General features: G+C 40.4%; 3 protein-coding genes across 4 annotated transcripts; 1 reads left to right on the top strand and 2 right to left on the bottom strand.

The window, feature by feature from the left end:
* Nucleotides 1-2,237: 2,237 nt before the first annotated feature.
* On the top strand, nucleotides 2,238-8,602 carry LOC110063506 (uncharacterized). Its single transcript, XM_089298118.1, has 4 exons — nucleotides 2,238-2,618; nucleotides 4,860-5,287; nucleotides 6,364-6,574; nucleotides 7,246-8,602. The coding sequence occupies exons 2-4, from the start codon at nucleotides 4,883-4,885 to the stop codon at nucleotides 7,575-7,577; spliced, it is 948 nt and encodes a 315-aa protein (XP_089154244.1). The 5' UTR covers nucleotides 2,238-2,618; nucleotides 4,860-4,882; the 3' UTR covers nucleotides 7,578-8,602.
* LOC110060019 (TNF receptor-associated factor 4-like) lies at nucleotides 8,529-15,262 on the bottom strand. Its single transcript, XM_020766756.2, has 8 exons — nucleotides 14,715-15,262; nucleotides 14,276-14,327; nucleotides 13,516-13,620; nucleotides 12,826-12,984; nucleotides 11,863-11,940; nucleotides 10,648-10,725; nucleotides 9,679-10,071; nucleotides 8,529-9,291 (listed from the first exon to the last, which is right to left on the bottom strand). The coding sequence occupies exons 1-8, from the start codon at nucleotides 14,855-14,857 to the stop codon at nucleotides 9,004-9,006; spliced, it is 1,296 nt and encodes a 431-aa protein (XP_020622415.2). The 5' UTR covers nucleotides 14,858-15,262; the 3' UTR covers nucleotides 8,529-9,003.
* Nucleotides 15,263-16,730: 1,468 nt separating this feature from the next.
* Nucleotides 16,731-23,203, bottom strand: LOC110062074 (transmembrane protein 231-like). 2 transcript variants are annotated; one of them, XM_020768934.2, is made up of 7 exons: nucleotides 22,972-23,203; nucleotides 22,694-22,860; nucleotides 22,065-22,193; nucleotides 20,859-21,002; nucleotides 20,510-20,591; nucleotides 19,654-19,759; nucleotides 16,731-18,935 (listed from the first exon to the last, which is right to left on the bottom strand). In XM_020768934.2, the coding sequence occupies exons 1-7, from the start codon at nucleotides 23,108-23,110 to the stop codon at nucleotides 18,773-18,775; spliced, it is 930 nt and encodes a 309-aa protein (XP_020624593.1). In that variant the 5' UTR covers nucleotides 23,111-23,203; the 3' UTR covers nucleotides 16,731-18,772. The 2 variants fall into 2 exon arrangements, with proteins under 2 accessions (XP_020624593.1, XP_020624600.1); XM_020768941.2 differs by lacking the exon at nucleotides 22,065-22,193.
* Nucleotides 23,204-23,389: the final 186 nt, after the last annotated feature.

Here is a 23,389-nt window from a genome sequence, read left to right as displayed (position 1 = left end):
CAGGGAATTCACGTGGTTCTCCTGATCCTATCGTGTTCGAAAAGCTCCGTTTTAAAATGTTTTCCGTCCACACGAAAACCCAAAGTCGGCGTTTTCAAACTCCTTCTGTTTGAAGAGCGTTTTCGAAAAGTTCCGTTTTCGCGACGGTTTACTCTGGACCGTAGGCCTAACCGTAGAAATAAAGCTGTGTGCGTTTTTAAATTCCTCCGGCGTAGTGTGGACTGGAGTCTGGAGCAAACAACGACGAACACCACCTTACAAAAGGTTTAATGAACAAAACAAAGGCTATACAAGTGTGTTCAGTAAACCTTTGTACATTTCATAGCCGTCCTCTGCAAAACAACAACGCAAAATGACCGCGAACGCGAACGATGAGCCGAGCTGCTAATCTTTCGTATTTCCATTTAGAATTGAACGCTGTCATTACATATTTAGCCTGAACGAGGTTTTAGAGCCATAGGCATCCTGGACAAATTCAATTTTACAAGGCGTTGTCCTCGGCGTCGCCGTCGTCATTGTTAAAGATTCCTATATTTGCATCTCGGATGCTCGAAGGTCGATACACTTGTTTAACGTGGGGTCTGTCATCCTAAGCGGCTGCTTTGTGCTTTGCTCATGTTTTATCCCAAGATCAGTCGAACGCAGATGGGAGTATCGTGTAAAAACTGTAAAAAATCACATAAATTGCAGCTCTTTGCCAAGGTTCTTCTTAATTCAGCGATTCAGTTGTCGAACGTTTCGGTAGGAAGTTTTTCCCTCCTGCTGAAACAATCTCGTTTACGTTACCTCGCCGATGCAATACCTTTTCATCTTCCCTACTACACGGCAATCGTTTGCATTTTCTTCTTCAGTACTGAACACTTAAAGGCCATCGTCATCAATAACGTCCTTGAACGTGACGATCTGATACTCGGGGCTTTCCCGCTCCAAACAAAGTAATTATTAGAGTATTTCACTTTCCATAGCTTCCAGTTCTCGGAGATCTCGCTACTTACTTGACCTCAAATGTAAATGTTGCGGAGACAATGATATCTGGTGGAATAACATTGAAAATTGTGATGCTTTAGGCGACGTGGCACCGGAAGTTGTTTTCGCTCGTAGGCATTCGTAGACGGTAGACGTTGTCGACGAATTTGACCTACCCTTTCGCTGCAGCGAGTAATATTAGATGGCAGAGAGAACCTTAAACGAACCTCATCAATCAAGGCTTAATCCGGCTACTGTAACTCAAGAACGCGTATATTATATAACTGTATGTATAGCATAAATTACATAGCGGCCGTTACAGAACATAAGCGTGCATATAAAGAATGTTTGGCAAATTAGCATATTATAGCCTTAAATTAAGGTATGTCAGCCATTTTGAATAATCAAATCCAGCCGGTGTCAGAAACTCGTTTGTCCAGTTTGGCTATGACGTCAGTGATTTCTCATTGACTCACAGCCAAGCCTTTTGTTCTTTCGCTTTATAACTGCGACACCACCCGGATGGTTGGGCGGCCAGTTAACTCCACCGCAATATACACATCTCTCTTAATCTCTCTTAAAACAATGCCTCCAGGATATATAATCAAGTCTTCTTCCTCAACCACCCCCCTACATATCCTCCAATATCCCCTCACAGCCTGCATTTCATTAATCCCCTAAATATACCTACACAGCCTACATTTCATTAATATCCCTTACATATACCTACACAGCCAACATTTCATTAATCCCCCTCATATACCTACACAGCTTACATCTCATTATTCCCCCACATATAACTACACAGCTTACATCTCATCAATCTCCCAAATATACCTACATAGCCTACAACTAATTAATCCCTCACATCGTACTTACACAACCTACATCTCATTAATCCCCCACGTATACCTACACAGCTTACATCTCATTAGTGCCCCAAATATACCTACACAGCCTACATCTTAATAATCTTCCACATATACTAACACAGCCTACATCTCATTAATCCCCAACATACCCACACAGCATACATCACATTAATCCCCCACATATACCTACACAGCAATACATCTCATTAATCCCCCACCAAGAGATTCTCAAGGTAAGAGAGTGAATCCCCCATATAGGTCCTGTAACTAGGGTAATCCCTCTTAAGTTATTTGTAGACCTTGTACCCAGTTCTTCCGGGGATGTTACTCGCGCGTTGCGTGGATGTTTTCGTGGAGGATCTGTTCATGTTTCGTTTTGTTTCGTTTCGTTTCAAAGCAATGGAAAACTTCCAACGCTGTGGGGATGTCTTCTTTGATTATTTGATTACAAGCAAAGGAGCTTCGGTTCTCGGTATGTTTTAATACATTTCGAAACTTTAATAGGAGTTTAAATGAGAGAAGGATGTCCCCTACATAAACAATACTAATAGTCTACGAAACAACCTCGTCTCAGTCTTCACGCGTTCGACTTTCGGTGAACTTCACGACGGTTTTTCGGATGGTTTCCGCGCATCTTTTAGGTAGATTTCAGGCAAGATCCACTGCTTATACAGTAAAGCGAAAGCGAAGAACATCTTCTTAGAGGGATTCCTATAAAGAAAACGTTGGAATTCGTTTCCTACAAAGCAAAGAACCCTCTTTTATTTCCACTCTATACAGGTGAGTGCCGAGTAAAATATTGTTTGTTATTGAAAGCGAACTGAAAAAAATACAGTACTGTACGCAGTGGCTATTCGTACGGCACCCGTACGGCGACATGTATTTGCTATCCGTACGGGAGTCAGAAGATTTTATTGAATTCTCTGTAATTGCTGATTCTCCTTATCCAAATTATTATATTTACCTTTAGGAAAAATAAGCGGTTCCAATGAGTGCCGTTTCTTTGAGCCAGATTAATTTGCGTACTCTCTGCATTCCGTAGAAGACGCAGTTTCAGTCAGCGTTAGGTAGTTCTTTTCGTATTTAGTCCGGTTACTCGCGGTTAGTTTACCGAAGGATGGATGCTTCGATCGTTCTCTCCTTCCAAATCAGGTGAGGGATACATGCACACTAAATCTTGCAACGCAAACTGGTCCACGAAAATACGGCTGGACAAGTATTGTCTGAGGGAAGTGTTCAACTATGACATTCAAAAACACTGAGGTTAGCGATTCTTAAATTTAATGGTAACTGTTAGTTATACTCGAGGAATCCCGTATGAATAGCAGACACCAGTCGCTGTACGGTCCCTTCTTATCGCATGACATGTGCGTGAGTATTAACTAGCTCGGAAAAAAATTGAAGTGTCGCGAGTGGGTCGTTCGCTTTGTGGGAAAAATTCCAGTATGAATAGCAAAAATGCGAATAATTCGTACGGGACTACCAACAAGAGCTCCAAATTCATAGAAGTTCCAAGTTGTCACTTACCACCCGATCCAAGTCAATGTATTCTACGTTTTGAAAAGGCTATTAGAAATTCTTTTCGCACTTTTTCAACCTACAGTGTACTTTGTAGCCAGTAAATCTGTGAACCAGAGGTAGCGTGACATGTGCGTGAGTATTAACTGGGTCGTTCGCTGAGTATGCAGAGAGTACGCAAATTAATCTGGCTCAAAGAAACGGCACTCACCGGGATCGCTTAATTCTTCTTAAGGTAAATATGATAATTTGGATAAGGAAGAATCAGCAATTACAGAGAAATTCAATGAAATCTTCTGACTCTCGTACGAATAGCAAATACAAGTCGCCGTAGTCGGGTGCTGTACGAATAACCACTGCGAAAAAAATCTTGTTTGTTAAAGAAAGCGAAGAGGTCGCCGTCAACCTAACACTGAATTAAACTTATATAGGCATCCAGAAAGAATGATCTTGGTACACAATAAAATAGGACGAGAGATAGATCAAGAAAATCATAAGATTACCATTAGGATGTTTCATTTTCCGTGGAAATTCGCTTGTTATAAAGGAAGCACATCGGCACTGTCGAAGAAGACGCGCCGCTGTAGAAAACAAAGAATCGAAAAATGAACAAACTTGTTACTTCCATTTTGAATATTGTTGAATCATTTTATTGCAGAAAATTATTTTATCCTTTAAAGGAAACGGTAGTTGTTTCAGCACCAGAAGTGTAATAAATCTCCTGAACGTAATATTCAAAATTTCAGTTTGTGGGAATATGCAAATTGGGCGTCTTCTCTAGGGCATATTTAATTCAAAGGGAAATTCCCCGAGAAAGGTAAGATCAAAAGATTCTCGCCGAAATTATTTTCTCTGCTCAAGTTTTTTTGTGAATTGCACATTACAAGTACGAAAATTAATCCTTACTGACTGTTGAACCTTTGGCCCATCCGGAAGCGTTGTCGTTTCAAAACAAAATAAATTAATTTCGACGCGCCTACCGTGCGCGCTGAAACGATCTTTAAACCATTTCGTTTTTATCGAAAACGCGTACATTGAAAACGCGGTCTAGAGTGAGACATTTTAAAACAAAGTCCTGTCTTATAAGTGGAGAGCGAAAACGGAGCGTTTGAAAAACACCAAGCTGAATTTGCCTGCCAAGTCACTGCCATTTCTACCGACGGGTTGAAACTGCCTGCCAGTTCGAATCCACTCAAAAGTGCAAATTAGTACTCGAAGGCTCCCCCCCCCACCCCCCCCCCAATACACACATGTGCACATCCTCTCATTTTTGAGTTGTCAATGAATGTTCTGGGTAATGGTCACGGAGTAAACCTTGCCACTTTAATAGGACCTTCAGCCTAACTGGTTAGTAGTTCTACCGAAACGCGACAGAGTGCGCCTAGACTCAGACAAAATTTAATACCTTCATCTGGGTTTTACTGGAGCCATTTATCTATTAAAGTTATGTATTAACTAAGGCAAAGCCACGTAAACCTTTCCTTGCTTGCTTGGAACCTACAGCGTGTTACGGTGATATTGCTGGCATGGACTACATTGGCACTATGGAGAAGGTTTTGACGGCCTTGAGGCAATTAACGTCTTTGATAACTCCACTGTGCAGTGAAAATGGGGACTTCTTTATCCACATGGTGAACAGGTTTGTACAAAACGCCACTTCCGCATTAGAGCAAATGGAACAATACACGAAGAAGCAATTGAACTTAATGCTTGGTTGCATTTTATCCACCGCATGGCTGGTTGTACAAAACATGTCATCAAACGCGGCTTTTGACGCAATTAAACGGGTCACTCGGGAAGTCCGAAGTATGTTCGACGGCCGGATGCCTGAATATATGGTGCGTGATTATGATGAGCTTGAACGCCTTTTAGCAGCCGCGTCAAAGAAATTGACAGGCATCCAGTCTACATGTAATTTACTGTTGGGGGAGGTAAGCGGAACCCTGTCTAATAATTAATGTGCAGTTATAATTTTACAGTTACAGGTGGTACTAGAGTTCAGTCACGGTATTATTAGTTATGTTGGCCCCGGATTACCCTGGATGCCAGTGTTTTCTTCTTGTTGTTGTTTTCGTGGCGAAGCCGCTATCAGTGAGAGGCAAAGCCGGGATCGTGGCGAGCAAGAAATCGCGGCCACAATCGGGGTTTCGGTTTTGATAGATTGTGCTCGCAAAAGTAGCGCAATATGCTACTAGCAGTGCTCGTATATTTCTAAAGTTGTGCTCATGATTGTGCTAGCTTTTGTAAATTATGCTCGTTTCAGGAAAAAATGCAGAAATTATACTTCTACTTTTTACTCTGGGAGGCGCGCTCGTCAGTGCGCTCGACCCCGGAGCGAGCGGTCCAGGTTCGAGCCCTGGCTGGGGACATTGTGTTGTGTTCTTGGGCAAGACACTTAACTCTCTCAGTGCCTCTCAGGTTTATAAATGGGTACCGGCGAATTTAATGCTTGGGGGTAACCCTACGATGGACTAGCATCCCATCCAGGGGGAAGTAGAAATACTCCTAGTCGCTTCATGCTACTGAAACCTGTATGGACTGAGTTTGTAGTCACCTACTTTTCCTCCTGATAATTAATTTTAATTTATATATTTATATATTTTTTAGTTCTGTGTTTTGTGTGGAAAATAAATTACAAGAAGTCAAAAAATATCTAACTTCTGCTTGGTTAATAACGAACGTATAAATAGGTTATAAAGCACAATACAGAAGTTACCATGGAAACATTGGCGAAGCGCCACTTTTAAAAATTAAAACCCAGCCAGTCGGTTTTTCTTTCTCAGGCCAAATTGTTTGGAATAACTTAGAAAAAAAACGGATAAAACCAAACCATTAAGAAACCTTCACAAACATGGTTTAATGTTTGGCAAGAATGGGCGAATGAATTGAAACGAAATTTTCGTTTGATCATGTAGTAAATATACATCTCATTTGTTTAAGTACTTTGGCGAGTTATTACGGAACAGTTGAAAACCCATCTCATTTAATTTTTGTCTATATTTCACAGGTGATAAACGCTTGCGATTGTCAATGGAGAAACCCTATGAACTTTCGTCGCTTAGAGGCCTACCGTCTCAGGGCTTCAGCTGATATCAGAGACTGCGAGCAAAGTTTGAACAGCGCGCACGAGATCATAGAGTTGTTACAAAGAAAAACCTCAGAACAGTTGGTCGAACTTGGCCGGGATTTGGCTTTTTTTGCAGCCTTCTCAATAGGTGAGAATATTTCATAATAGGATGATTTTAAGAGGATTGAAAGAACACCTCAGACCAGTTCGCTGTAAACCGGCTAGAGGCAAACGAAACCTACAGTATACATGAGTTGAGAGACAAACCCTATCTCGGTGAGCTTCGCGGAAGCTTTTGTCGCATGCAGTAAAAAGAACTGAGCATGCGAGAATATAGGCATCATCTGCCTAACACTTTCGTCGACTCTCACAACTGTTTGGGTAGGTTCAACTTCGATGAAAGCACAGACCTAAAGAGTTGATGGTCATTTTTATTGCGATGGATCAACTCTTGACGACTGTTTCGTTCCCGGTGACTGCCAAATAGCCACGACTAATTCTGAAGATTGTTTAAAGATTTTCTGTCGGAAGGTTTAACGAAGTCTAATGGAGGTTTCTGAACCGTGCTGTATTCTCTCCAAAAAACATCAAATATACTAGCAAACATTTTTCCATTTCAAATACTTATGCTTCAATCTTAAATTCTTACATGATCTTTAACCACGAGAGGGTAAGAGGGTTAATCCCCTAAATAGGCCTTAATCCCTCTTAAGTTATTTCTAGACACGGTCTCCACTTCTTTGGCGCATATTATCACCACGAGTGTTGCGAGGATGCTTTCATGGAAGATGAAACGCGTGTAAAGTCGCATGGGCTGTCTATTTGGTTTTAGTGCTGCCAGAGCCCTCCAGGCGGGAGCCAGGCTGACAGGGGGCATCTTGAGCTGCGCTGGTGTGGGTGGTGCACTAGCTTGTGTCGCGATCGGAAAGAAATTCAGCGACCACTTTGTTGTTTGGGAAGAAGTCAGGAACAAGCGCAGCCAGTACCGTCAATTAAGCACTCGCCTGGAGTGCCTCAAGGAAACGGTTGAGAGGGATCTGAAGGCAGGAATCCTACTCACTAGTATGCCTGACTTGGAGAAAGCGATAATCTTGTCGCTGGCATTTTTGGTCGCCTTTGGAGGCATACTGTTCGCCTATATTCTTGTTAAATGAACTGTACAATGAAACGACAGCATGTTGTAAGTAGGGTATGGAACTATAGGAAGACTTAGCCTTGCATACGGTGGCTGCGCCCGCAGTACGAACGGCAGTGAAAAACCGAGCTGTCTTACTCAAACGACTCGATAATAGTCTTTTTCTTCGCAGCTAACAAAAAAATAATAACAAATAATAACACAACTATTTATCCCACCCGGCGACACTCAACGCGCGCCGAGCGCCGAGGGACGAGTGCCAAACGTTGAGCGAGTTGCCGGACGCGGGCGACCCGGTTTTGGCGACAAATTAAAAAAGCTTCGAGACACAAAATGTTTCATATTTTTCACCTTTCACAATCTGATATGGTTTTTGCAATTATAAATCCATTTTCGTGAATACTCATTCAATGTGGTCTTCAGTGAAAAAAGTTGCCCGACGTCAATGCCTTTCCTGTTAACATACATTAACATCAGGACAGTACAGTATTGCCCGTCTGCTGAATCCTGATTGGTCAATTCAAAGTTCAGGCCCACCAGCCGTATGCAAGGAGAATTCAGAGTTAAATATCAAATAACTACGGTATTGTCACGTCAGTTTCGGGCTATCGCTCTTTCAGCATCAGCTGCCAGTAATCATTTGGCGGATTGGCCAACACACTTTTATATAAATGTCGTATTTATCTTGAGATTTTACCCTGCTTTGCATGTGTGTTAAGCTTTTAAGTGGGTTGATACTATGAAAATAAATTGAATTCGGGGTGCATGGGAGAGACTTCCATTCTAAAGGAGCAGGAATGCTTCAAGATTTCTTGCCTGATCGATTCATTATATATCATCGTTTAACACATGGCAGTATTTCGCCGCCAGGATAAGATGTTTTACGTGAAATGAGATCCATTTTTTTGGCAGTATTAGTTTAAGTTTTAGGAACACTTCCAGCCGTAGAAAGCAGTTAATTAGTCAGACGTTTTTGAATGCAGTTGATATAAGAATTGTATGCAATTTTCTCTTGTTGTTTGACATTAAATATAACATTATGAACTGCTGTTTTGTTTTTTACTACTACTAACAATAATATTGAATCAGTCAAATAACTAGAACATTCAACTCAAAATTCAGTTCTTTAAATAAATCGCAGAGCATTCTCGTTCTCGTTCTGGTACCCAGATCCTACTCAGATGCTGTTATCGAAGATCGCCCGGGCACAAGAGCTTTAGGGTACGTTCCTTTGGGGTGATCCGGATTAGGATCAGTGATCCAAGATTTGTCTGGATCATGGCGCATCAAAGGAACCGATGAATCCATGACCAGAGTGGATTCATCGGTTCCCTTGATGCACCATGATCCAGACAGATCTTAAATCGCTGATCCTGATCCAGATCACCCCAAAGCTTGAACGCACCCTTAGTCTTGCAATAGAAATTGATTCCGACCGACAATTCTCACACTCTGAAGAAGCTAGAAGGGGGCTGTTTTAGAGTCACGTTGAACTTCAGAAAAACTGTGTTATCCTTGCAGTAGGCACTGGCACATATGTCCTCTTGGAGAACGAATCTTCGTGCTCCTTTACCGAGCTGTCTGTCGGCACATGGTCGTGAAATACTCTGAGGCTCGAAGTGTGCCGAGATGTCTTTTCTGTCCTTGTGTTCGTCTCGTTGATCTAGCAGAGTGAATGTGTATCTCGGATATATTGGCCATTTGTGAATGGGGTCGTATTCACCAACTTGAACCTATAAAACAGAGTCCAAAATTGATGAAATAGATTTAAAAACCACATTGTTGTCACAGGAAATATTTTCTAGATGCCGTCAAATCCAAACTTCTATTCTCAATTTCCTTAAAATTTCTTTTGAACTCGAGTCCGTATATTTGATAACAGTGAAGTTCCCTTTCGCGGGAGTTAGATTGGCTATATTTTCTAAGACCCTCAGACTCTTTTTTAAACGGCCTTTTCTCAATCCTGCGGATTCGCTAATGAAGTTTTACCCTCTCGGAGAACTCTCTAATTGAAGAGCTTTTCCTGAAACCACAGCTGATAAGTTCAGAAGGGAAAAGAAGGGTACTTCATTGTTCGCCGTATTACTTATTTCTATAAAATATTTTTTATCTAAACTAACCTGAAGTCCAACAGATATGTATCTGCCCCTCCCTGTACCCACGCCATTAAGCCACAGCCCCGCACACATTTTATACCCGTGAGGGTGGGTGTAGAAAGGTTCGCTGATCATCGGTTCCGGTGCGCGCCCAGATTTAGCATCCATTAACTTCCGGGTAAAATCTGGGATTCTCCAGATGAACTCTCCATTTGCTGTTCGACTTCGCACGTCTATAAGCTCCTGTTTTTGCAGAAGCAGCGTTTCTTTTTGAAGTTGAATGTGTTCTTTTTGCAGCTGGATCCTTTCCTTTTGATTTTCAAGCTGCTTCTTGTGAGCGTACACTAATTCACATAGCGACGTAAGATGGGACTCCGTGCTATTAGATAAATGATCTTTCATTTTATACCTTGGTGCCTAAAACAGAAATTTTCAAGGTAAAGGCCCTTATCCGGTTATTGAATCAAAGCCCTCCTTCCCGTTATCATTAAACGGACTGACAAACAGACATTAGACAGTCAATCAATCAATTAACTGATTGACTGTCTAATGTCTATTGTCAGTCCGTCAGTCAGTGAATGGGTTAGTCAGTCACAGATATTATGTCGGTTCTTCTGCATGTCAGCCAGTTATCCTTTCAAAGAGCCCATCCCTACTGACAGGTAGACAGACATCAATCAGTCCGTCACTCAGTCAGCCAATGAATCAATTGGTCGGCAAATAACTAGACCTGAAAGTAGTAGTCAGTCGCTTAATCATAGTCACCAATCAATCAGACGGTCAGTTGGACAGTCCGTCCGCCCGTCTGTCTGTCTGTCTGTCAGTCCTTCAGTCAGTCAGTCAGTCAGTCAGTCAGTCGGTCAGTCAATTAATAAATCCAGCTACTCGGGGTCGATCAGGTACAATCACAAGCGTTTGGTTCACAAGTTATCCACGATTTAATTGCACATTCCTGTGTTTTCCCAAGAGAACAACGAATAGTTAACTTAATACCTTATACGCACATCCCGCTTCTACAAACTTGCAGGGAACTTCAAGCAAGGGACACTCAGTGTTGATGTGAACAGCCAGCTGCAAAAGAAAGGATTGTAAAGAAAAACAAGTAAGACCGAATTCAAACCTGTTGAGGCGTTACTTTAAAGCTCTTTTTTAAATTGAACTAAAAACCGCACGACCAGACTGAAACATTTTTCATCAGTACCGCATAAGTCTTTAAATCTGCGTAACTGAATATTTTCATTTTTCCCTTATAGTGTGTCTAACACTGGCAGAAACGGAACAGCTAAAACTGTTTTGTTCTTTGACTATAAACCAAACCCGTTTCAAGTAGCGTCTTCCTAACTTCTTTTTTTCTGCACATTATTTTCATCAGTTCACATTACTTTTATAAGATACGGTTCAAAATAACACTTCATTAATAATGTCATATCTGTTGAAGTCTGTAAGGTTCTCTGTTCTTGCTGTCATGTTTGTATAGTCTGTCTTGGGACGTCCTACCACACGGAAATGTACGAAACAACACAGTACACGAACAGACCTACAAAACAATTGTGGCAGATACACGAGAAGAGAACAACAATAATAACATACAATACAGAAAGATCTTTGTACAGCATTGAGAATAGCAATACATCAACAAACTACAACAGCGACAGCAAAAGAAGCTGCATTAATTTCCGCCAACCTAAGAGAAACTCGGTCCAGTTAAGTTGTCTATATAAATGTTCTCTTTACTGCTCATCATATATTTCGTACTGTGCTTGTAAGGAGAATACATTACAAGGAAAAATTCGATTTTAATGGTTTTCCTTGAGAGTCGAAAGGAATTTGTATTGGTTTTGTTTGATTTGGTTTTGCGTTACCACGTTTGGACGATTGTCTCAAAAAAAACTCCCACCACCTTGTTACCATCCAATGAAAATTGAAGTAAAACCAAAACTAGTCGTAACTCGTTCGCACACGTTTTCCTGCGCTTTGTGTCGGCTACATGAATTTGCTTTGTGCTTTGATGGGCTCAATGGATTGTCTGCCTAATTTGTTATTGGCCAGAATGGTTACTTTGGTTTTGGTTTTTCAGCACTCTTTTCAAAATTGCTCTAAGGGAGCATTAGACAGCAAAATTCAGTGTTACAACAACATGTGCCACATCCGACAAGGGAAAAATTTGGGCCTGACTCAGAATCCATGCACCAACTGACGTTAACAAACCTTTTCCTTTGTGAGATTGATTACACCGCAGTTAGCAGGGCAGGATACTGGAAACGAAGCACAAGTTTGAAGGTGTAACTGCAAAATACATAACAAATAGGACCAGAGATATCAATATTGTACTCAGCTGAAGGGATAACGGGCAAAGCGAGGTACAGTCGCACCCCTCCACAACGGCCACCTAGAGGACAGATCTAAAGGAAAGTGGCCGTTATGACGAGGTAGGGGTGTACTATGACCCCTGCTTTTCTCGGGGGTGCAACATTTTTTTTTTCAAAAATGTATATTTCAGCATGTATAAATCAAACTGTGTCAATAAAACAGAAACTTAACAAAAATAGAGTCTAATGACGCGCGGTACGGATTAAGTATGGTGACCTTTTACAATTAAAAATGGGGTTTTGTATACACCATTCGTTGGTAGTTGATTAAGTGATCGTTGTAGAGAGGTGGCCGTTAGTGGAAGTTCGACTGTAGTTTGTTAGCGATTCTCTTCAAACAACACCAAAGAACTTATAGGGCCAGTCACTAGCTATGCGCACAAAGGGTGCAGGAGCAACGGCAAGCAAGTTCAAACAGCTGGAGTCAACCGCGTAAAAACCGACGCCTGCAACTAGCGACCATCTCAGGGAATCCTGTACCCCGGGCGCAGCTAGCTAAGGAATAACGTAACTGGTGGGGAGAGCACTGTGAAACCTCAAAACACGTAACCAGGAAAAAGTTCGGAAAAGTATGTTAAGCATGCAACTGGCATCAACAGCGCAGGAAAACGTGGACCCGAGGGCAAACTCAGGAAGTCATATAAAATGATGTAACCAGCGGCAGCAAGGGCAGGTAAACGGCCAATACTGATCAAATCGTGAATCTGATTTTGCTGTTTTGGATTTTGACGTGCTCTAATTGGTATTCGTATAATATTGACCGTGATCTTACGGCCACGCTCGAGAAAAATACAGTACTTACACTCATGTGATTGAAGACAACTTGATGACCGCAGTGAGTGCAGGGTGTCAGCCTGTTGACACATTCAAGTGAATGATCTGTTACTCGTCTCCTTTCTAATGATGCTCCGCAGCGTTTCGGACATGATACCTCAACGTAACTACAGATATCTTGGTGTCGCTAAACGAAGCGAAACGAAACAAATTCATGACAGTTATTTTCAGTTATTAAGAATTACTTGTATGAATTAATTAACAAATAAAACATGGAGGTAAAAGGCCTTCGCCGGTCCCTGTTAAAGCGCGGGTCTGAGTTACATTCTTGGTCTAGTTCCATTTAGGCTTGTTGGCTAGCGGGACCGACGTGGCCAAGTGGTCAGGGCACTAGAATTGAAAACCGGTGGTCGCGGGTTCAAGTCCCGTCTGACCACTAATCTGGAGTTGTTTCCCGGTAGACCCGATAGTCGTGCTTGTAGACAACCATGACCAACTGGTCTGCCTTCCGCCAGTAGGGCTTTTAAAGCCTATTATGTTTATTTACAATATTTCTTTCTTTCAGTTTAAGTAGCATGCCTGAGAACTAGCTAGTTGTAGCTAAGTGCATCGACCACTAGAAATATTCGCCATTTAACAACATTCTAACTAGTTCACGAGCTTAAGTTACAAAATAATTTGCAACGCGTGGATAAATAAGCACACAGATGAGGCTCACCTCTATCTCGCTAAGTGGTCCAGTCCACTCGCAACCCTTCTCAAGGTTTGAACACAGCACTTGTAAGCTAAGAATTTGCCTGTGGCAGCCATTATCTGAGAAAACCTAAAATGAGAAAGACCAGCCGCTCATTCAGATCCCAGTAACACAGTTTGTAAAGGTGAGCCTTTCAATCGAGAATTTCAATCTATAAGCAGAACACGATGCTGATGGAATCGAACACATTCCATTGTTGTTGCTGCATACGCTCTCATCTATCGTAAAATCCCACGTTAAGCCCCCCCGAAAGTAAGCCCCCCCAGGGATATAAGCCCATCTAATGTATAAGTGCGTTCCTTTTACGTTTCTTTACAAAGATCAAAATTTTTAATCGAAAGTTGTAGGCCAATTGGGCAATACGGTAATAGGGTAATAAATTTATAGGGTAATAAGGTAATAGCTCTAAATTTAATGGTATGTTAACTTTAATTAGTTTTCAGGGAGGGATCTCGTCGTTACGAAACATTTTTTTTTTTTTATTCCGCTCATATGTTCCCTCCGGATATAAGCCGCCCCCGTTTATAAGCTCACCCAAAGAAGAAGTTATGAAGTTATGAAGTTATAAGCTTTAACGTAGGATTTTAAGGTATACGCTCAGTTATCAGTGAAGAGACTGTGAAGAAAATGGAGGAGGAAGAAGGGTGGGACCACAAATCAGTAACGGGAATTAATATTTCGAAGAGATTTGAACATGGACACATTGAATCAGTGATGGTCTCACCTTCGCTGGATCAAAGTTGAGGTTATCCAGTGGGCAACGAGGCCTCTTGTTTCTGGGGATTAAAATAAAAATATAAAAGATTTCACAACTGCCTGCACTACTAGGTTGAACTCTGATAATCGTTCCGATAGCTGCTGTTTGGGCTAAGGAGCAATCTTCTTTTTTTGTAACAAATATTTCATAGAAAGGTGGAAAACTCGGCTATTTTGAAATTTGGTTCAACTTGCAATTACGAGGTTAATACATGTCAGTTCAATGTTTATCAAACAAGGAGGTGATGAGATTGAAGAAAATCATTGATACAGGATATTTCCTTGATGTGCGACAATCACATTCTCTGAACTAAGACAAGAGAATAATGTTTGACAATGAGTCTGGAGAATTTATATGTCAATATTGAAACAGATAGGAATAAGATGACAGTTACAGTTGAAATTACCTTAAAATCGGCTGCAAGCAAGTGCTGCACATGCGATGTCCACATGGTGTTATCTGAACCGGGTCTCGTAGAGCTATGAGGCAAATCGGACACTCGAAGGCTTTGTCGAGTGGCCCTGTGAATTTTACTTCGTAACCAGGCATTTATTTCGTCTTTGCTCGATCTGTGAAGATGCGGAACTGAATTCACCAAGTGTTCAATTAAATGTCCATCTGGCCGAGGACGCCGTATACCACCGAGAAAAAGCAAATGCCTATACTCGCAGAAAACCTGATTTCCAGCTGTGATTCTTCAGACTTGATATCGTTCCAAGTATTTTGATGCAAGAGCCTGTTAACGACCTCCTTAATCAGGGCGTTCTTGGCAAAGTTTTACAAAACGCCCATTTAGTTGACTTTCAATTATCGCGACCGAAATCGTTCTCCAAAGAGCGTTGAGAGACGCGGTCGTATGTCTTAACTCCTTAGTGCAAGTGAAAATAAAATAATTGAATATGAAACAAACTCAAGCGGTTTGTTTGTGGTAGTACGGATGAAAATAATAAACAATCCAAGCCGCACCCAGTTGGTGCCAGAAACAGAGAAACCGTGATCTCATAAATGGCTGTTCACGCGAAATCTTTCACAACCACACCCTCCGAGGCATCAATTCGGTTTTGTTTGCACGACCGTTAATAAAACAGTACAACGTTTCCTCATATTAAACGCGATATGCTGTTGTCATGATAACAGACTAGCTATTGGCGAAGTAACTTAGATTTTATTTTTCTGTTGAAATTAGAGATTAGGCTACCCTAACTGAACCGTCGAGAAGTGAAAAACTTTTGCGACAAACTCCGCAAGAACGGTAACGGAGTAAGAAGATATACGAAAACAAACATTAGTTGTTTTAGTTTGGATTTAAGAGGCTTCATTCATTTCTCCTCAAACAAACAACGCCCAATATTCCCTGTTCACAAGGCCACCTGTTACTTAAACACCTGTTGGAACTCAAGGTCACATGACTACTCTGACAGTGTTAACCACTCACGATTGTTAGAATTATTTCTCCCGCTCTTACGTTGTTTTTGAAATGTTTTAGATTATCTTTCTATTTTTTTCTGAATTCTTTGCTAAAAACCCCTATATTTTCACGTCCTATTTATACGCATTCGATTCCGTTACGTCGCTGGCGTCAGTCCAAGTTGTTGGAACGTCTTGGAAATAAAGGTGTGATGTCCTCTATAAGCGTAATGGCAGCCACACACAAACAACGGAGTTTCATAACAAAGGGGGTTGTAAATAACGCTTCTTCAGGCTTCCTGACGGATTGTCATGAAGCTTTCATTTGAACACCCTCTCAGGGAAATTTCACGACTGTGAGAAACATAATGAGCAAGACCAAATTGTTTGGCATTACATTTAACGGGTTTTCTTTGTTCGTGCGTACAACAATTTGAATGGAATTCCTTGACCAATCTCCTTGCCTAAAAACTGTCTCGAGCAGACTCTTTTGCAGGCGTACCAGAGTTTCACGGAACAATGAGTTTCAGGTAAAATGTTTTCAGGTTTTCCCGTAAATCACAAGCAAAATAAATTTGTGCAGGCTTTCAAGCTCCGTCCACACTACGCTGGAGGAATTTGAAAACGCAATAATAGTCGGTCATTTTGGATTTGCGTTTGAGGAAAATTCGGTCAAGGAACTCACATGATTATCGTGACGCCAGTGTTTTCTAAAAACTCTGTTTCCAAAATGTTCTTCGTCCACACGAAAACGAAAAGCCGCCGTTTTCAAATTTATCCGGTTTAAAGAGTGTTTTCGAAAAGCTCCGTTTTCGTGACGGATTAGTGTGAACGGTGGGCCTAACCGGAGAAATAGACCTCCGTTATAAAATTCCTCCGGCGTAGTGTAGACGGGGCCTCAGTCTGCGAGTTCGTCAAGAAAACCTGCTATAGAATTTCTGGCGTTGAAAGTCACGTGGACGACGTAGTTACCTCAAAGGGGTTAACTGCGTTGTTTTCCATTTCAAACACAACATTTAAAAAGTATATTCTCTTTATTTACAAGCAGTATGTACGTCTAAGAAGAAAGTAACTGAATAATTTAGTTTTTTTCTTACAAATTAAACATTATTGAGGAAACAGTTACCACTGGAACGACCGAATAAGTTAATAAAAAACCGGAAGCTTAAAAGCCTCAAAGGCTTACACAGTGTTATCCCATGCACACATGAATAAATAAACCCAGTCAAGTGCAAGAACAGGCGAGCATTTCAAAACAAAAATTCAACAGTTTTCTTAACGTTTACAGAGGGACCCGACGTTCCGAAATTTCGCCTATGGCCTCGACCTCAACATTTATCGCAATGAATGAGAATTTTCAATTAATGCCAGTCGAATGTCAAGATTAGACCCACACAACTCTCTGAAGGCATTCTTTTTTGGGGGAAAGCGCGGAAGTTAGCAAAAAACAAAACTAAACAAAACCCGAAAAATTGTTTTCAAAGCTCAGGGCATGTTCACAGTTGACTGCGGTTAAACCAGATTTGCACTGCAATACTCGAAAGATTCTGTACGTATTTACGTATTTTAAGAAGCAATGTATCATTTAGTTCTCTATGTACGCGTGTGTAAATGATATTTCGTAAGACATACAATGATCTAATACTTGAAGGTGCGACAAGACAAGGAGTGACAACTTCAATAGACGCTATTTGAGCAGTAACAATGTAGCAATATAGCAATGGAGGTTGTCCCGAAAACTAAGAGAATTCTCCCGATTTTTTTCTTCATTACGTTAGTTTATATTCCCTGTAGAGGAGGTTAAGACAGGCATCCCACAATACAATTTGATCCACTGGTTTCCCTGTCAATTTTGTGTGTCCCTATTCAAGGGATCACGGTTTAAAATTGTCAACAAAAATTTGATTTTCTTTCCAAACAACATGCAGGGGTGTGGTGAGTTGATCAATTGCCCTGTGTATGCTGTATAAAATCATACATTAATTAAAAACATAAGATGCACGTATGCCAACTCTAAGTTAAAAAGATCTTAACATTCAAATATCATGAAATAAAACTGGAACACCCCAGTCACTGGATGCTCAAATATTGCAAATGAGATGTTGCCGGGGGTTCAATAAGGGCTGGACCCTGGGCAAATGGACTGTCTGTGAGGGCGATTTGGCCTGCCTGGTTTTACCATCTAGAGGAAAGTTTTTCTACAAAGAATTTCAGTTCAAAAAGTTTTGCCAGCCTGTGAAAACCTGATGCTTTTCCTCTGAAAGCACTAATGAAACCCCTGGGTCTTGTTAAGAATCCCCTCTTAGTCAAAATTGCACCCTTCACTGCCTGACGTTGCTTAGGCAATTAGATGAGATATTTTAGCACCTATAAAAAAGCGTAGCAATAAATAGAAAGAAATTGACTTTAAACTTTTGCGTCCTTCAAAACAAAAACTACCGGTATATGCTGCACACAGCATCTGAACATGCACAATCAGAAAATAACATTTATCAGAGGTTGCCTAGCAACATGGCACAGTGACAACATTTGGAATACTCCATGGCCATAGAAAACAGACATCCATTGTCATGTGATAATTGCCATTCTCCACAAGGATCCTGTCAAACATCTGATCCAAAAATTCCATAATGACATCAGAACACTATTAGCAATCCATGAGGCATCTGATTGGTTGTGGCTGGTTGTAAATTTTCACTGTCACTATGAAAATGTTGAACAATACAGAAGCAAATAACACTCTTCCCTGGCCCCTCGAGGACATACTGAATCTTGCAAAGGTGAGCCAGCCCACATTAGCGGGTGACAAACAACTTACATGGTACTCGTCTGTGTCAGTCATTTACGTAAAGAATGGTGACACATGGCAAGGCTTTGTTTAAATTTGCTGTCATCTTTTTCAGGCTGATGGCAAGATTTGCTCCAGTTTTTTGGCTTTGCTACAATAGATTTCTCCGCTTTTTTGTTTCATCAACATCATAAATTAAAATTCCATCTGATCACAAGATGCCTTCCCAAACTAACTTTGTACATTGGCATCTGTTCATTATTAACTCATTATTCCTGATGCTCTTTTTCTATCATCATAGGAACAGTTGTCACCACTTGATTTTCAAACACAAATCTTTTGACTCTGTCAAACAGAAAGAGGAAAATGAAGAGAATTGCCAGGTATTGGATCCATGCCATCTTGATCAGTTGCCAGAATCCTGGTCGGTACCTTATATCAGGTTAAGGTTCTGTTTCATTGATGAGCTTATTTCAGTGAGTCAGTTACTGATAAAATGACGAGAGAGACAATGTCAGTCATCTCTCACCTCAGCTTTAATAACTACTGTCTTTCATCTTACTAGTGGTTCAACAACAAGAACAAGGAACGGCAAACAATACCACACCAGTTAAAAATACAAAAGTCAACTATGAGTTCAGCATCATCAAACAATAGTGACATTAGCCACATTTATTATCACAAAAACCATGTGCCTATAGCAATAAGTTCTTAGAGATAGAAAGTTCTGAGTCGATATATCCCCCGCTCCCCCTCCACCCCCCAAAAAGAGAGTGGAATTCCAATTTTTTGAACCTCCAAGGGAAACGAAAATTGGTTTGCAAAATTGTATAGTTTGAGAATCGGGGGTAAAATTACAGTGTTCGCTTGAGGAGTGGAAAAGACTTTTGGTATGAGTTATCAGGAGGTTCGAAAAAAATGAGGGTTCAAGAAATCGGGATTCCACTATTTATATATTTCTACAGAGTTGCTGGAGAATGGTGCAGGGAACGCTTTTTTTGTAGGGTTGGGGGAGAGAGAGTGTAGCCTCTGCACCGCAAGGGAGTTTCTGGGAGTGGAAAACTCAGATTATTAAATAGCAATGATTCACAGGAATCACAAACTTTTTGCTCTTACTATCTCAGTAAACTTATATCTTGAAAAAAGATACATGATTGTCTCTTCTGGATAAAAGATAGTTCCTTGTATAACAAACGGCTGTCCTGCTGCTCGTCCACTTGTCCACACAGGGTGAAATGAGATATACTCTGTGGTGACTACAACCAAAAAGGTAAAAAAAAAATTAATAATATACGATAATAACAGTGTAGTAATTTGCAGTGCATGTAATCTTGCTCACATTTTTCTGTTTTGTGAAATGGTGGTGATGGATAGTTAATTTGGAATCCACATATTTTATTATTTCCTCCCAACTATGCTCTGCAGAATCAATTTATACATAATATCAAGAATAGTCTGCAATTCCATAAAGTGCTTAAAAATTACATATTAAAATGTTTATTAATGAATATAACAAGTATGATACTTAGGCTAACAACCAGGATGAACAATATGATAAAATACACTTAATACTGTACATAAACTTTACAACTCCCTTTTTACCTTCCTCTCGAACTTGCTGAGTGATGTAGAATTTCTGGTGTTAAGGCTCAGAGAGTTATAGGTCTTAAGAGCATGATAGAAAAAGGAACACTGCGCTATCTTGGTGCAACAGAAAGGTGCATAAGGTCATTATTGAGTCTTACTATGGACTTAAGAGTTAATTGACACTTTTATAGATAGGTAAGATGGTACTAAACCAATGCGATAGATGACTGCATTCAACTCTGGCTGGGGTCTTTTTTCTGTGTTTTGGGAGGTAGGCTAACCTGACAAAATGTGGGGTAGTGTGCACATAGACACTGGAATTAAGCACCAGGCTGAGTACTGCTGTTCTTTTTAGCAAGGGTGCATTTACTTTTTTCACATCATTATTGTTAACTAACTAGTGGCATTGCAATACAAACCATTACGTTGGACATAACTGGTAAAAACATCGTACAAGTCGTATGCCTCAACATTTGAGCTTGTACCATCAATAACCGGCACCTAAAATAACAAATTAAATCACAAGTAAAACACCCCTGGCTGGATAATCATTTTAGTGAAAGGAAATAAGCCACATGCCTTTTCCCTTAAATTTCTAACTTCAGTAGTGATAACAAATAGAAATAAGTAAAACTGAAATTAGTCCTTAACCCGGGATAAATCTGTACTTAGGAGAAGGTTATATGACTGTAACAAATCACATAACTGGATCACGAATATATGATACTACCAGTAACAATAGTTTGCAAAGTTCTCATTTATAATTACATCATAAATGTCATGAATTCCTTTGTGTGGTAAGGGTCCTGATTGTTGAAGGACAAGTTTTCCGACTGTAGAAAACTCTGCTCCTGCTAGAGGAGATGAGTAATGGATATAAGCCATGCTTTCCATCTGAAGTGCAACATATTTCTGAAGAGAAATAAAGACAAGCATAGTTAAAAATGTTTTCAGCAGAGTTTTAAGCAGACAGTTTTACTACTTCTGGCAAAGATACAAGCACTTGATGAATAACAATACACAATTTCAGCAGTATAAAGACAGAAACACTTTAAATTAAGAAATGCAAATCGTTTTCTCTGTTTTTATGGAGTTAAGGAAACATGAGTGAAAGTTTGGGAGAATGAGAAATGCTGTGAGAACATGAGCTGTTAGGAGAGTGTTTCCACAGCTTTTTTGAGTTCTCCCAAACTTTCACCACTGTTTCCATTTAGCAATTAGATTATGAGCTTGAGATCTCTATCGCATGATAGTTGACAAGGGTGCAGCCTGAGACAACTATCATGTATAGAAATGGAGACTGAATAATCTAATTGTTTTAATATAAATCTTACAGGTCATTCAAAACTTTATGTAAATCCTTTTCACAGACACTTTAAAAATGCAAAGAAGCATCAGAGTATCCCCTGGGACTTATGTTGGACTTATATTTTACAGATATTTGGTAAAGTATACTATTTAGGGTAAGAGCCGGGGGGAAGGGTACTGCCATATATGGGCTATATTAGTATATGCCGCTGTGAAGGGTATGGTTTTCAAACAGTGTACTCTAGGATAGGGTATATAAATCAGGGCATCTGGGTCTAGAATAGGGTATCATTTTTCACAAAACTGACTAGTTGGTTGAAGATTTCATCTAGACTAAGGAAACCAGGAAATGCAACTCAAAAATATAAAAAAATCAAATTGGCAAGTTTAAATTTACGCAAATCAGCCTCAACAGTGTTGATAGATGGAGGGATTTGGGGAGTTTACTCTAGTATAGGGTAGTAAAATTCAGCTGAACTAGCTCTGGTATAGGCTCAGGGTTCTAGGATCCCAGTGGCACATCCCCACCCAGAAATTCCCAAAGTACCCCCCCCCCCCCCTCAGGGGTAGGAGTTATCACTGAGCTGTCTACTCTCAAAAGATGAGATAACAGATAATAAACTTGAACCAATTACACATAAGAATTGTTTGCACAGTGCCACTTACATGAAATTGGTAATCAAATATCAGCATCAACTGTATGGAATGTATTGCTTCAGAGTCTGCCAAGGGTATCTTAATATTGAAGTGAAGGCTATCATATTTTCCATCCAGGTTATTATCTGTCTCCCAAGACTTTGATAAAAAATGAAGCACTGTTAAGCTAAGGTGATATTAACTTTACATGTAGTTATTACATGGCTAGCTCCATGAGCAGGTAAGATGAACCAGATCCTGCACTGTGATTGGCTACCCAAGTGGGCAAGATAGAGCTCTCTTGGCCACTCAGGACTACCCACCGTGTCCTGCAAGAAAAATTTTCTTGAAAGCCATATAATAAATCCTTAATTGACCAAGCTTGTTTGGTCAAGATGGCTGGATATTGGCCTTGTTGTTTTTTGCGAGTTTACAGACCTTGACTCCATCTCGCTCCATAAACACGCAAAAAAAAAAAAGAACTTGACCAATATCCAGCCATCTTGACCTTACACTTGGTCGATAACCCATAAGCTTGTATATCACTGTCAATGAGTTTAAGATGACTCTGCAAAAATGCATTATTTAGTAACTATGCGCCTATTTTTTTTAATGTTGGCTGTCAGCAGTTAAAAGGTGTTAAGCTTATTGCTGCTCACCTTGATGAGTGGAATTCTAAGCTTTTGTTGCAGAAGCTGGTTAAAATTTTGGAAAGTGCTGTAGGCTAGAAATGAGCCAGGGGTATTTCCTTGAACTACCAGAAGGATTTCGTGTTTGAATCGAACGTCGGGTTGTTCTCTGAAAGTGCTTTCCTTGAGCCAAAAACCTGTGATGTTTCATGACAAATGGTAAAAGTTAATTAAGTCAGTAAACAGTACGCTTAAATCAACGGAAAAGCTACAAGCTTGGAAAACTGAGGCGATTAAAAACTGCTTACCGTGTGTCACATAGGCGATGATAAGAGGAGGTATGAAAGTCAGAAAAATGACAAAGAACTGGAAAAGAGTCGCTCTGCTACAAACGTGAGTCTTGTACTTTTGCTGGACAGGGTGGGAATGCACTACATACATCACCATGATGAAAATTACTCATGACCAGCGACACAAACTTTTTAGTAAACAAAAATTCGCGCGTTAGAAAAGTACATCTTCCTCGTTGAAGATTGAGCCCGCGATCGTTCTTGGAAACGGCAACGGAGGAAAACATTTCTTGGCATGGGAGGGGAGCTCCAGTGCGGTTACTTTGGGAACGATAAAAAGGGGATTAGAACAATCTAAATTTAGAAAAACACTCCGATGATATTAAAAGAAGTTGTTGACAATATTCAAGTCTCTCGCGTCGCACATTGCTACTCA

The sequence above is a fragment of the Orbicella faveolata genome, unplaced genomic scaffold (genome assembly GCF_042242905.1).
Source record: "Orbicella faveolata isolate gen_17 unplaced genomic scaffold, um_ofav_v1 contig_3, whole genome shotgun sequence".
Classification (NCBI taxonomy): Eukaryota; Metazoa; Cnidaria; class Anthozoa; order Scleractinia; family Merulinidae; genus Orbicella; species Orbicella faveolata.
The sequence above is the reverse complement of the archived record's forward strand: the minus strand, read 5'-3'. Positions and strand labels throughout refer to the sequence as shown.

Excerpts from the sequence above, each read along its gene's own strand:
- LOC110063506 (XM_089298118.1), top strand. The coding sequence starts at position 4,883 with ATGGACTACATTGGCACTATGGAGAAGGTTTTGACGGCCTTGAGGCAA. Across the intron at positions 5,288-6,363 it reads GTAATTTACTGTTGGGGGAG|GTGATAAACGCTTGCGATTG; the intron begins GTAAGCGGAACC and ends TATATTTCACAG. Across the intron at positions 6,575-7,245 it reads TGCAGCCTTCTCAATAGGTG|TTGGTTTTAGTGCTGCCAGA; the intron begins AGAATATTTCAT and ends TGGGCTGTCTAT.
- LOC110060019 (XM_020766756.2), bottom strand. The coding sequence starts at position 14,857 with ATGCCTGGTTACGAAGTAAAATTCACAGGGCCACTCGACAAAGCCTTC. Across the intron at positions 12,985-13,515 it reads GACCACTTAGCGAGATAGAG|CGACACCAAGATATCTGTAG; the intron begins GTGAGCCTCATC and ends CGCTTCGTTTAG. Across the intron at positions 9,292-9,678 it reads ACATATCTGTTGGACTTCAG|GTTCAAGTTGGTGAATACGA; the intron begins GTTAGTTTAGAT and ends TCTGTTTTATAG.
- LOC110062074 (XM_020768934.2), bottom strand. The coding sequence starts at position 23,110 with ATGGTGATGTATGTAGTGCATTCCCACCCTGTCCAGCAAAAGTACAAG. Across the intron at positions 22,861-22,971 it reads CATCGCCTATGTGACACACG|GTTTTTGGCTCAAGGAAAGC; the intron begins GTAAGCAGTTTT and ends GAAACATCACAG. Across the intron at positions 19,760-20,509 it reads CAGTTATGTCCAACGTAATG|TCACCACAGAGTATATCTCA; the intron begins GTTTGTATTGCA and ends TTTTGGTTGTAG.